Here is a 12827-nt window from a genome sequence, read left to right as displayed (position 1 = left end):
GAGCTAATTAACTTGTAACAGGGTACGTGACATCAGGGAGGTTAGTGTGGGAAGTATCCGTGTCACTAATTACTGTTTGCAATAATAAAACACCAATATCACATGAACAGGAAACAAAGGAAGTAGAATGTGTGCTCTTCTTTGTGTAGACTTTTCATTTAAATGGTTCATAAAAGGTTCATCTAAGAGGCCAACATCTGCTGGAAATAGTGTGACTCACACTTTTTACATCACACATCAGTACTGACTTGTCGAGTTTTGTGTCCACCAGCATGTGAACGTCAGCTACTTTATCATAATATTGCCCTAGCAGTGACCTATTAAGCCACCTAGTCATTGATGTAAAAAAATAAATAAAAATAGTGCACTTACTTACACAATGCCTGAATAAAAGAAAAAATAGTAAATAAACACTCCAGTTCGTATACATCAATAGCCAAACTGATTGGAAAACAGATTCACTGCATCGCATGTGACGCTCAAGGATGAAACTACCATATAAGCAAACTAAACAGCTGTCCATGGTGCCAAGCTGGTAGGGGGTAATACTATGTAGTTTGCCTCTACATTAGCAAGCACATGCAGGAAACATAGGTTGCAAAGGGCGCTTGTTTTTGAAAGTATGTTCCCCATATATGCTTCATGATATCATAAAAACCTTTTTACCCCTCTCACATTTGCTAATTTCGTCTCTCTATCTCTGCATGTGCCTCTTTCTCTACCCAAAAAAACAATTTTCTGTAAAATGTTATGCAATTCTGGATAAAAGTACTTTACTGGAGTTACTTTGCATAGGTTCTTCAAAAAGAAAAATAAGATACTGAGATAAAGAATGAAGGCTGTTCCTAATTAGCATGATCATAATATCTGCAAAATGTAATCATAGCGCTGACACTAATACATACAATTTATTCTGTATTTGTACTTATAACTTTTGTTGTGCTTATTTTTATGTACTTATGTAAGTAAAACTGCTATGTTGTGCTGCATTTTTAATTTGTATCCCTTAGCATAAGACAGTACGCAAAGCACATCTTTTGCTAAATAATACAATGCATAGGAACTTAAAACATTAAGCGTGATGCTTTAAGGGAGACCACTCATAGAGAGTAGCTGAAAACTGAAATCAAGAAGCAACTCAGAATTAGACAGTATTATTGTATAAGACACACTACTACTGTTTCATGGTTAAATGCTTAAAGAGAAACACTGGTAAATGTACCTCCTTTCTCTGGCTTGGGCTGTGATGGGATGGCTTGCCTTGGCTGGGTTTGCAAAGATTTTTCTGCAGATGGACTCTGGGGCATTGCACTGACAAAGAAATCTGCTACGGTCATTAGGAATTCCACACTGGCACAAACATACAACTTCTCCAAGATTGCAGTGACGGAGCGGTCCTGTCCCGTCTGTTTATAGTTGATGTCAATCATATTTCGTTCACTGGAGCCATCTTTCTGATCAATCATCCTGCAGTAGGGACATAAGCATCATAAAGTCACTACAGATTACATGCACATGTGTGTTAAATACTTCTCACGGTAAATTTACAGACATCCATGATACACCTTACAAAGTGCATACTAACACTCTTGCAGAATGATTTCCCCAAAATTGGAAAAAGTAGAATAACCATGAAACACATCATATGCATTTTGTATGGAACGCTACTTTATGCTTGCGACTAAAGTCAACCATGATTGTAACAAAAAACTTTTATTCATAGAAGCAGTAGTCTTAAAGTGATATAAATTATCAGTAATGGAGCAAATAGCAGCATTAACCAAAAATCTCTGAGCATCTGCAAGTTGTGCTGAGTTTCCATTAACAACTGCATGGGACTCAACTCCAAGATGTCACAAGTTTAACAAGAAATTAGAAAAACCTTGAGAAAATTTCTGTTAAGTTACAATGAGACTTGCCAAGGTTCTAAAGGTGCTAGGGTTCCTCAAGTCTCATGAAGTGCCAAGTCGGCCTTTAAATTCAAAAGCCAATATGTAGAGATAACCATTTTCTCTAATTCCATCCCAGGACTAACCTGGCCCATAGTTAACAGACTCTGCCGTCTAACATGAAATATAACAATAACAAACATTTGTCACCCATGACGTAGGTGAACCTTGCATCTAAATAGGGACATCAATTGATCATCATAACACAACAGGTGCTCTTCTGAAAGCATATGAGCAAAGAAGCCTCAATTATCCCCTTACAAACTTACAGACCTAGGAGTGGCCTTGGTGATGCCTTCCCTAAGGTCATCCAAAGTGCATGATCTGAGATGGGTGGAAAAGTCCATAGACCCATTTGCAAACATCTTTCCCGATGAGGTCATAAGATGGAGTCTCATCTCCCCAAGACGCAAACTGTCATTATGCAACCAGACTGGAGCCTCCTGAAGTAAAGCAAAGTGCGAATAAATGTATAAAACAACAGTGTACCATTTACAATATTATTGCTTACTAAATAAAGGTAACTAGTGTATGGCACATCAGCAGCAGCTGTTTGTTCTTAGCTCAACATATGTTGTTCTACACCCACCTTTTTGTTGTCGTTGTTGTAAAGGACAATGGAGAGTGATTCAAAATTAAAGTCAAACTTCAGAGTAACTGCGGACTCTTCACTTTCCTCATCGGGGTCTAACAAAGTATCTATGCTTTCTGTTTGTTTACCTGTAGAGGCATTGATTATTAGATGAAGATACTACAATAGAATCTTTACAAGGAACTGATTAGTATAAAAGCAGAACAAGTGGAGGAAAAAAGGATAGTGACATAACAACAGGAGTGGGAATATTAAGAAAGGAGAAAGATGATAAAGGACAGAGAATAAGAGAGAATAAGAGTGCTCTCCAGAAAAATGAGAGGCAAGGTTTGGATTAAACACCCAGCTTCATGGAAAAGGATGAGAACTAGTGGAAGAAAGTATAGAATATAGTTGGAAAGTTAGGCAGACTAGAGTTCATTACAATTGGTGGTAAACAAAATACATGAAGCACACACAGAGAAAGAAAACGTGTGGAGAATGTAAAAAATAATAATAAACACAAGGAAGCAGGGAGAATGGGTATAAGAAAGACAATAACCAAAGGGTGTTATTGATGGTGCTAAATTAATTTCAAATGTAGTGAGAAAACCGTTGACTAGTACGTAAAATCCGATCGCTAAAGCGTTTCCGGATAGAGCAAGGAAAATTAAGAATATTTGCTATCAACACAATGAAATGGTTTATTTTCAGTTACTCAACTAAGAAGATCCCATTGGATAGCATTTTTCTATGTTCATCATACCTTTAGTTTGGCTTGCTTCACATGTCTCCATTTTAACCCTCTCTACAGCTTCAGTAGTTACACCTTGCCCAGAATTAGCTGCACTTGATAGTAAAGGAGTCTCTGCAAGGTTCTCAAAGAGAACACTCATTAGGATCGTTAGGTCATCCTGACTCACAGCAATCTAGAAAAAGGAAACATGAGGATTGAATGATGAGTGGTTGGTAGGTCACTAGTAAAATGTCAAGCTCAAGACAGATCATTTGATTCTGTCGCCCAGTATTATTGACCCCATCTCTGTGAAACCAAACCTGCATTGGCTTTAAATTTCCAACAATTTGAAGAGCGGGGATGTGGGGATACCAGGAAGCAGCCAGATTTCTTTGCACCGAAACCAAGAGGTTGACAGGCTGCAGAATCTGAAGGTCAGGCTGCACAGAACTGCTCTGGAGAACCGTTCTGTTAAAAGGAATTAAAACATAATGTCTTTGTTAACCACTACTGCATGTATGTGTACAAATATCTAGCTTCATGATTTATGCTGTACAGTTGACCAATATAACACATTTACATTTCAAGCTGAAAGTAATTTAAAAATACATGGTTCCCTATAATAACACTGCATTTCACATCACATATGCCATGCTGTAGTTTATTTTAATGAAAAATAATATAAGACCTTGATAGTTGTAGTTTCGTTAGTTGGATGTTCATGTTGTCAATTACTGGTGGGAGGGGGCAGGTCACTCCAGGTATCAATGAAAACTTATTCTGGACTTTAATTAATCCCAAATCAGCAATAATGGCATTGGTGGATATTGAAGACTGTGGGATGATGATGACAGGAGCCTTCAGGTCAACATCCATGGAGAGGCGAAAACTCTTCTGAGCAAAATCTTTCATGCTAGATGCAGCCCTCCCAGCAGCCTGGACAGTTGCTGAGCCCAGGGCCTCCTTGGCTGTCTGGAATTTGTTTAAAAAATTCTGCAAGAAACAAAAATATAAGAAATCGGTACTTTGAATATAAAAATACATGACAATTACTATATGATATGATAAGGTGATCTCTATAGAGCAGAGAGAATTGCATTTTAGGCTACACTACGGAGCCTTGCAATTGTCCAAAGTATCATTGTGTATTTACTGCTGACTCCCAGTAAGTGCCTTGATACGTACTAGTAGAGACATGAGGAATTTGTGCAAATACACAATGTGGATGCAGCCCACTTTAAGAGACATCTTGCCGTCCACCGTTGACATGTCTGTGTAGGCAGCTCCGTCGGTAGCATTTGAGTATAGAGACATATGGAAGTTGAAGACCTCTTCCCCCATTATGAATACGGCCTGGGAATGAAAAAATGTTGGAAAGTTCTGAAGTTATCATTTTCATTGGCAAAACCTCTGCATTGTACAGATGATAGATTTTTACCTTTCTGTGAATGGTTCTGGGATCTACATCCAGCACAACAATGTCTCGAAGGCGAGCAAACAACTCAGTCTTCTTAGTCTGAACAGCAACAGATGCATCCATTCCTTAGAGGTACAAGAGGTTTATTTAAAATAAAAAAAACACACATGGAAGTCATATTTTTTTTTTTGAGTTGAAGGAATAGAATGGTTTTGTGAAGGTAATATTTTGAATCACTTTAGTTAACACAATCCTGAATCAATAACTAGACTCAAATTCACATGAATGCGTTTAACAAAACACAGATGAAACAAATCTAAAGCGATCACCACTCTGATCATGTGAAGATCTTAACTAACCTTGTATCCTAATGTCCGCAATATTACAAGCTTCATCACAGACAAAAACGTTGAAGGCGTTAAATTTTGCAGACAGTTTCAGGTTAAAAGAATCGTCCTGTCCCACACTAGAGACATCTGAAAAACAACACACCATGTTCATGGATTTTCAAGTCCCATGGCAACAAAGTATTGCCAGATTAATGCACCGAACTTATGTAATTGCAATTTGTAATAGCTTGATGTACTTCTAGCTAATAACCATTCAATCAAATCAATAAACAAAAAAACTGTACCCAAATTTGCATACTTTGGCAATATGTAGCCAAGTTTTTGATTAATTTTGATGAATATACCTAGTTTGTTTATTGTGCTCTTCTGTCCCTCTTCATGTACACTTGATTCCAGGGCTCTTTCAGATATTTTAGCATCTCCAGAAGGAACGGCAGAGGACAGGAAGTCCACTAAGGATAGTAAGGCCTGGGTGTGCAGAACTAAGTCTAATGAAGACATGGAAACCTGTCCAAAAAAAGTTCAAGTAAATAAACTCTACATATTAATATATACTGTTTTTTTTAATATCAGAAAGTTTATTATCTGCATGGTAGTAGAAGAGGTAATTCAAGTACATCAAATTGACCTTGAATACAAACATACTTGCCGATATTAAACACTTACATTTAGCATCTGCTCCGTATTGCTGTACAATGTCTTAAAATCTGGGCTATTTCTGTCAGCCTGAAATATAAACATATATCTCAAAATATTTTAATAAATGGCTAAAGAAACACAATGACCCACACTGAGCACATGGAACATAGAACATGGAACATAGACAGGCCCAATGACAGTATGCCCACTAGAGGCCACCAAAAACAAGGAACTATCACATACCACAGCCATGGAATAACACTTTATCAGGGATTAAAAATCCCATCACTAACGTGCAAGAACACAAAGAGCATGTGATTTGCACGGCACTATTAAAGAGAGCTTACAAACCTTTATATATTCCATATTTAAAAGGTGTTCCTTGGTGTCATCAGAAGAGTTGATAAGCAGCAGAGATCCTCCAAAAGGGCCTGTGCAAGAAAATACTATTTAACCAACTTGGGCTAGACTTTGAATTTAACTACAGCACTGTGGTTGAGAAAATCTTGACCATTGTCACTGTAAACTGTTGTGGTCATGCTCAATGCCACCAATGTCAGACAAGAAAATGTGTGTGTTTGGGACTAATGGGTTTATTACAAGCTGTGCATTTTAAGAGTATAAATGTATGTATAGGTTTCTGTTCCAACATAAAATAATCCTGGATTATACTACCTGTGGCAGCATAACATGCAGTGCAAAGTCATAATCATTTAACTCACCAGTAAACCCATTGCATGTCATGCTGATCTTTTTAAGATACACCGAAGCAGTCGTTTCATGGCTCCCCAATCTTGCTTCAGCCCCAAGTTGCGACACACTCAGAACGTGGAGAGGTGGTCCACTTCCCCTCACCTGTCTGAGAAGCCGGATCACAACCTAGGGGACAGGAGATAAACTATCGTTTCAACAAGTTGGGAAAAAATTCTAATGAACAAAGTGTATCAATAATGTTACTTAAGATAAAAACATGGCTTTGCTTGCATTGTAACAAGCTAATTATTTAACAGTCTTAAACATAAAGTGTCTTACAGACTGCACACCCAACAAAGCTATTTCTCATGCTTTCACTCTCCTCTCTTAAATGAGAACCTTAGCAAATATCTAGAACATGAAACATGGTATCTTCATATAAAACTTCAATGTGAAGGAGCGAGTTCATGAAATATACACAAATGTTGTATTGCCTTAATTAACAGTTTTCAGTCACAAAGTATTAGGGGTAATTGCACATGAACACAATGATGAAGACACATCAGTAACAACACAGAAATAATCTTAAAATGCTCTATCTTTAGAACTTTTTGCTCACATTGTGTAGAATACATTAGCACTTTACACCAGTACTATGAGCCTATAAAAGAAACAGGACATTCTTTTTCCTGTACTGGATTTTTCTGTCAAAGCACAGTTACTGGAATACTGGGATTTCTGTCCAAATGTTGGCTGGAAACCAACTATTAAACGAAAGTCCTTGCCAGGTTACCTCCTTGATTTCAAAATTAAGCAGAAGATTCTGAGCAGAGGATTTGGTTTGTTCAGGCTCTGCTCTGACCTCAGCCAAAACTTTCTTGATAGTTTTCGATTTTGATTTCTCTGCAATGGAAGAGGGTAGAGGAAAAAAACCCTGTAAAACTAGGAAGCAAGGGTGTCAAGCCTGCCTTTTGATGTCCACATTCATGATACCTTTAGTTAAATCAAAGTGAAAAAGGGTGATGAAATGTCGGCTAAGTCAAACATACCTAATCAGCAAACAATGACTACAGAATCCTAATTTTGGGCTGTATAGTATTAACTAATGCTAGAGTTAATTTATTATAAAGATGTAACAAAAAATCGGGCATGTATAAGGTGAATGCAAAGCTTTTTACAATGCTATACATACCACTCGTCTCAGCGGCTGGTTTTACAGCACCGGTTTCTCCTTCACCAAGATTTTCCACCAATACCTTCAAAAGTATGCTGACATCCTCTTGGCTGACTCCAATCTGCAAAAATAACGGTTATAAATAACCTTAAATTACTCACACTATACTGAACAACGTTAATGGGAATGGCATTACTATGATATTATTACCCACTATATCGATGCACAGTTTAGAGAGTCTTGCAATACCCGTTTATCCTGAGTGTTTACACACTTCTTATATTACATTTCATTTACAGAACACCAGCAGATTTCATAGCAGGGTTATGAGAGGACGGTGAAAATGAACAACAGTATCGAAAATGACAATAAGTTTAATACACATTAAAACATACTGGTACAGAAGGAGAAGAGTTGTTGTTACAAGCTGGCTGTCCATTAGGAGGTTGGGGGGGGAGAAGGAGAGGGACTGGTTGGGTGGGTATGATCGGATTGTAGAGATGGCCCTGTGGAGAGGTCAGCAGCATGGAAATATTGAAAGTGGGGAGAACGAATGGTTTCTTTTCACAATTCAGGTTGGTACTAGCATTGTAGATTGTATACTTCTCTCAACAGGTTTAAAGTTAGGAGCATTCTAACAGAATGAGGTAGAACATTCCAGAGAAAATGGTACAGCAGGGGCCAAACCCTGGACACAAGTGATAAGAAGCAATAGCTGCTAAGGAGCGAGCAGAGATGTTGGATAGTATACGGAGAGTATTCCTCGTGGCCACTGCAAAATCACTCTCAGAACATGACATTCTAACGCACCAAATATCATCACACTCTGGAGAATATTTGATGTGATTATCATGTGTGCTTTTAACAAAACATTCTATTTAGCATACAAAGCTATTGCAGAAATGAACCAGTGTTTCTCTTCAATAAGTTTTGCAATCAAGCATATATTTTGCTCTCTTCCTGGAAGATGCCACTGGTAATTTTGCAGCTACTGCTGTACTCAACTATATAGCTCCCCCTCAATTATCTACATCAAAGTATGTTTTCTCAGCAACCCTGTGTGTAAATGTATTTTCCTGGTTTGCTACTACTCAAAGGCTTTAGCAATGCAGATATTTTGAATGCACTGATTGTCAAAAACAGTAGACAAAAACTTCAGGGGGCATTTTAATTTCAGGGATGAAATTAGTTTCCCAGTGCTCACATTCACTCTCACTCATTTGCTCCTTCATTCACTCCCTCTATCACACTCTCTAAATGTTCCCCTACCTAAAGAGTGAACAAGAATGAGTGTGAGTGAAAGTGTGAGTGAATGTGGACCCATGTATGTTGGACAAAAATTCTGAGCTTTTTGCTTTGGTTTTGTCCGATTCATGTGGGGTCTGGCCTTGTTTTCTGGCATCGTAAATTTGCAATTTGTACGAATCCAAATGCACAAGTCTAATAAACAATATTCTATGTCTGGACACATCCGTTACTTATTATCAACATAATTATGGAGACAACACAAACAATTCAGTAAAAAAATGTTCAAAACAGAAAAGCTATGTTGTGGTTAAGCATAGCTTTTACAGCATTTGTCATGCCAGTACTCACATCCATGGTGTCTAGATGGCCTTTGACCTCCATGACCGGAATTTTATGGTACCAGGTTGCTGCCAGATTCCGATTCACCAACAAGTTAAGATTGATAGGATAAAGGATTTGAATGTCAGACTGGGGAGGAACTGCATGCATGAGAGTCCTACAGTTTAAAAAAAAAATAAAAAATAAAATAGAAAGTAGATTACCTATTATTGAACAAAATGAATATGTATGGTTTGTCTATACAATTTAATTCACATATAATGGGTGTATTCACCAAATAAGGCGTTTTCAACTCTCTAATATGTTGGTCCTTTACCACGTATTATGAAAGACTAACTCTAGAAAGCTTCTCCTGCAAGGACAAAGTTTGCATAACCTGGTAGGGGGTTAATGTAGGAAGATTGCCTAAAATTCCTCTCACTGATTTAACTATGCATTATGCAGGGCAACCAAGGGTCGTGTATTGTAATACAATATTACACAACTATACAGCAAGACATATCTTCTACCAACTCACCGTGATAGCTTGAACTTGGTCAGTGTTATGGTCATGCAGTCTACAACTGCAGGCAACTGCTCGCATTCAGCAGGCAACAGACTAAACTTGTTCTGTATTCGTAGAAGACCCAGATCTGCAACTATGGCGTTTTTGGACACAGAGGACTGAGGGATAACTATCACCGGGGCTTTTAAGTGAATATCCATGAGAAGACGAAAACTTCTCTCTGCCAGGCCCTTTACGCTGGTGGCTGCACGTTTTGCAGCTTCTGTCGTTGCCGCACTCAGTTTCTCTTTGGCAGTCTGGAAGTTATTCAGAAAGTTCTGTCAAAACAGCAAAACAAAAAATTTAACTTTCTTTGAAACATCTGGCACGTAGGGTTTTTTGGTATCAGTTCATCTACATTAGTTATTACACATAACCCCATTCTGAAGCACAAATTAATTAGATGGCACATTTATGAATAAAGGCAATAATAAGAGATTAAATAGTAATGTGGACACAAGTTACTTTAACAGAAAATAAGTACGATATTGATGTGAGTATTGCGAGTAGACAGGCAAGCCTAAGGTGCTGTTATGAAGCTTCCAGGTTATGTCTAGTTTTTGGTTGAGGTTCCCCCTTCCATAAACTGTTGTTATTTGGGCCATTAAGTGTATCATAAGCACACAAACTGTTCCCTTGAGCCTTGTTTTTTCCACACCGGTATGGACTATGGTTGTTTCTTGGTAGTTACATTTTCATAATACCAGCCATGGACAGGGGTCAGTTTCCTACACATTACACCTTTTGGTTTTGTGAAACCTTTTTCTTTTGGCTCGATTGAGTTTATTTATGGAGCTGCATGCATGGAAAAAGCTACAATGGAGCCGGGCCCCTTATGACTATTTGTTTATTGGTAGGGGATGCGGGTTGACCTTGTGCTTTCCACATCTCCTTGAAAGCTTCAGCGGTTCCCTGATTTTGCAGAGGGACCAAGATGATCTAGTCTTCGCTTGGTTTTTCCCAGGGAAGAAAGAAAGGGCATCCATATCCCTTCAGTCAGTGTGGAACAGAGTATTGAAGGGTAGGAGAGGATGTGGGATCATGATTGGAGGCACACCGTAGTGTTTACCCCATCATCTATTGTTCTAAACAGAGTATAATCATGCTTTAACATATTATTAAATCTCAGAAGAATACATATAAAAGGAAAGAAAAAATATTTCCAGAGTGTTCTTGAATACAATTAACGGCATTGGTTATATTCCAATAGTAATTTCCTAGTATATCTACAAATTAGGAGTATGATTTAACATGCGTCTCCTAGCAAAGTTTAAACACATTTGTTCAAAGGCCCTTATTTAGAGTTTCTCATGGCTGGAAGGGAGGTATATTATGACCACACGGCTGGTTTAGCACGCTACTATTGTGAAAAAATAGGTATTTTTAACTGCCACCACTAGAACACATAATTTCAATAACAATGGGTTGCTTAGTGTTGTAGGGATTTTCAGTTAAAGTGAAAAAGGGTGTTGCATTAAATTACAGAATATATTATTTTACCAGAATACGATTTCAGTAGCACCGTGGATTTGTACTTTAAAAAGCTGCAAATATTATCATTAAGAATGCAAAGTAGAAAGACATTGACTTGTTGGATAAGGTACATTGTTCTAGAAATAACAGTGTGCAAGAACATTATAAATCTTGCCATAACAAATTAGCCGTGCTCCGTTTATGGAACAGTACACATGGTATTCTTCCTAACGACAAACACACTGCGCAAAGCTAGAGTGAACCACTAATTTGTTAAAAGGATTCTAGAACAGGGAATGCCTAAGAAAAGTAAAACCAGAAAAATGTGCTATTAGACAATAAATGAACAGAACGCCTATGAGTCTATGAGTCACATTTTCACATTAGGACTCCATTAGAAAACACTTTAGAGATTTTATTGGTGCTAATTAATACTCTGAACAATGCAAAACCAAAAAGACAACTTTTTGTAATAATTAAAAGAAACAGAAATAACCTTGTATTACATTTTCCATTTAAAGTTCCTGTTACCTGTTATTCTCTTTCTTAGGAAAACAACTAAGCAAGCCTTGCTTTATTTTGAAAATAATTGTTCGGTTAAGATATTCAGACCCTTTCCTCACTTATTTTTTGCCTGTCCCTGTTCTTGAAACGAGACTGGTCTTTGCCACAGATGTCTCACTTAAAAGTGGTGAGAAGGGATGGTTTATTTTCATATTTTGGTAATAGCGCAGTAGATTGTATACTTCTCTCAACAGGTGGGTTTTTGAGTGTTTAAAGTTAGGAGCATTCTAACAGAATGAAGTAGAATATTCCAGAGAAAGAAAATGTACTGCAGGGTGAAACCCTGGACACAAGTGATAAGAAGTGATCCAAGCAACAACGGTAGTATAGGAGTATATGGAGAGTATTCCTCTTGGCCCCTACCACCAATGTAAATTAGATACAAATGCTATGAAGAATTACATAATGAAATATTGGTGAAATTCCTGGTATGAAATGTGACACTTCTTATCCTCTATTGGAATTTTTTGTAAGTTTCAAAAAAGTTTTATTATATTTCTCACATTGGATTGATTTTCATCTCTGTGCAGGGTTATTTCTTACAAAAATTGCCCTGAATCCTTACAACAGCAGCTATATTATCTCTAGAAATCTCAAACGTGTCATTTTGTGACATAAAACATTTGGGGAACATGCAATCCTTCTGCTGATGCGATAGTGTATCTCAGCATGTATCTCCCCTTCCTTAATTTTAAAGGTTTATGAGGTATAAATGAGAACCCATGTTTTAATGACCAAAGCATAACAAAACTCATAACAGAACAGCTGAAATCTTTAGTTAGAATCATCTGCATGGGGATTTCAAAATGTATAGACAACATATGGGACATTTTGTGGCTTAGTTTTGTATCAGTTTAAAGTTGTCTATATAATCATTCCAACCACGCTGTTTTTGTAGTCTCAGCTTGCCAGCATCACTATGCATTTATAAGGTTCACGCTGGTAGGCTTCTCCTGAAAGTAGGGCTGAGGGTCCTGTATGATGTGTAGTTCAATCACTAAAGTGATTTCAACTAATCCCACAAATGTAAAAAAGAATAAAGGGCCAATGAAGCTCTTCTTCCAGGAGAAGCATTTTGGCCATTCATGATGCAATTGAGCCAAACAGTTAATTACTTCAGAAGTTAATAA

The 12827-nt window shown here is 37.6% G+C and overlaps 1 protein-coding gene across 2 annotated transcripts in view; it reads right to left on the bottom strand.

Annotated features, from left to right (window-relative positions):
* The window catches only part of VPS13C (vacuolar protein sorting 13 homolog C), a 96777-nt gene that overhangs the window by 32561 nt on the left and 51389 nt on the right, over window positions 1-12827 (bottom strand). For both annotated transcript variants that reach the window (XM_053464997.1, XM_053464998.1), the window contains 17 exons: window positions 9634-9938; window positions 9126-9273; window positions 7548-7650; window positions 7149-7258; window positions 6385-6541; window positions 6014-6093; window positions 5690-5749; window positions 5368-5530; window positions 5033-5149; window positions 4695-4798; window positions 4442-4609; window positions 3945-4249; window positions 3577-3724; window positions 3287-3449; window positions 2539-2669; window positions 2223-2392; window positions 1223-1467 (listed from right to left, as the gene is read on the bottom strand). In XM_053464997.1, the coding sequence (XP_053320972.1) occupies window positions 1223-1467; window positions 2223-2392; window positions 2539-2669; window positions 3287-3449; window positions 3577-3724; window positions 3945-4249; window positions 4442-4609; window positions 4695-4798; window positions 5033-5149; window positions 5368-5530; window positions 5690-5749; window positions 6014-6093; window positions 6385-6541; window positions 7149-7258; window positions 7548-7650; window positions 9126-9273; window positions 9634-9938 (2677 nt within the window). The remainder of the gene's footprint in view (window positions 1-1222; window positions 1468-2222; window positions 2393-2538; window positions 2670-3286; window positions 3450-3576; window positions 3725-3944; window positions 4250-4441; window positions 4610-4694; window positions 4799-5032; window positions 5150-5367; window positions 5531-5689; window positions 5750-6013; window positions 6094-6384; window positions 6542-7148; window positions 7259-7547; window positions 7651-9125; window positions 9274-9633; window positions 9939-12827) is intronic.

Source organism: Spea bombifrons, chromosome 4 (assembly GCF_027358695.1).
Source record: "Spea bombifrons isolate aSpeBom1 chromosome 4, aSpeBom1.2.pri, whole genome shotgun sequence".
NCBI lineage: Eukaryota > Metazoa > Chordata > Amphibia > Anura > Pelobatidae > Spea > Spea bombifrons.
Note: the sequence above shows the minus strand (reverse complement) of the source record. Positions and strands in the feature narration are given on the sequence as shown.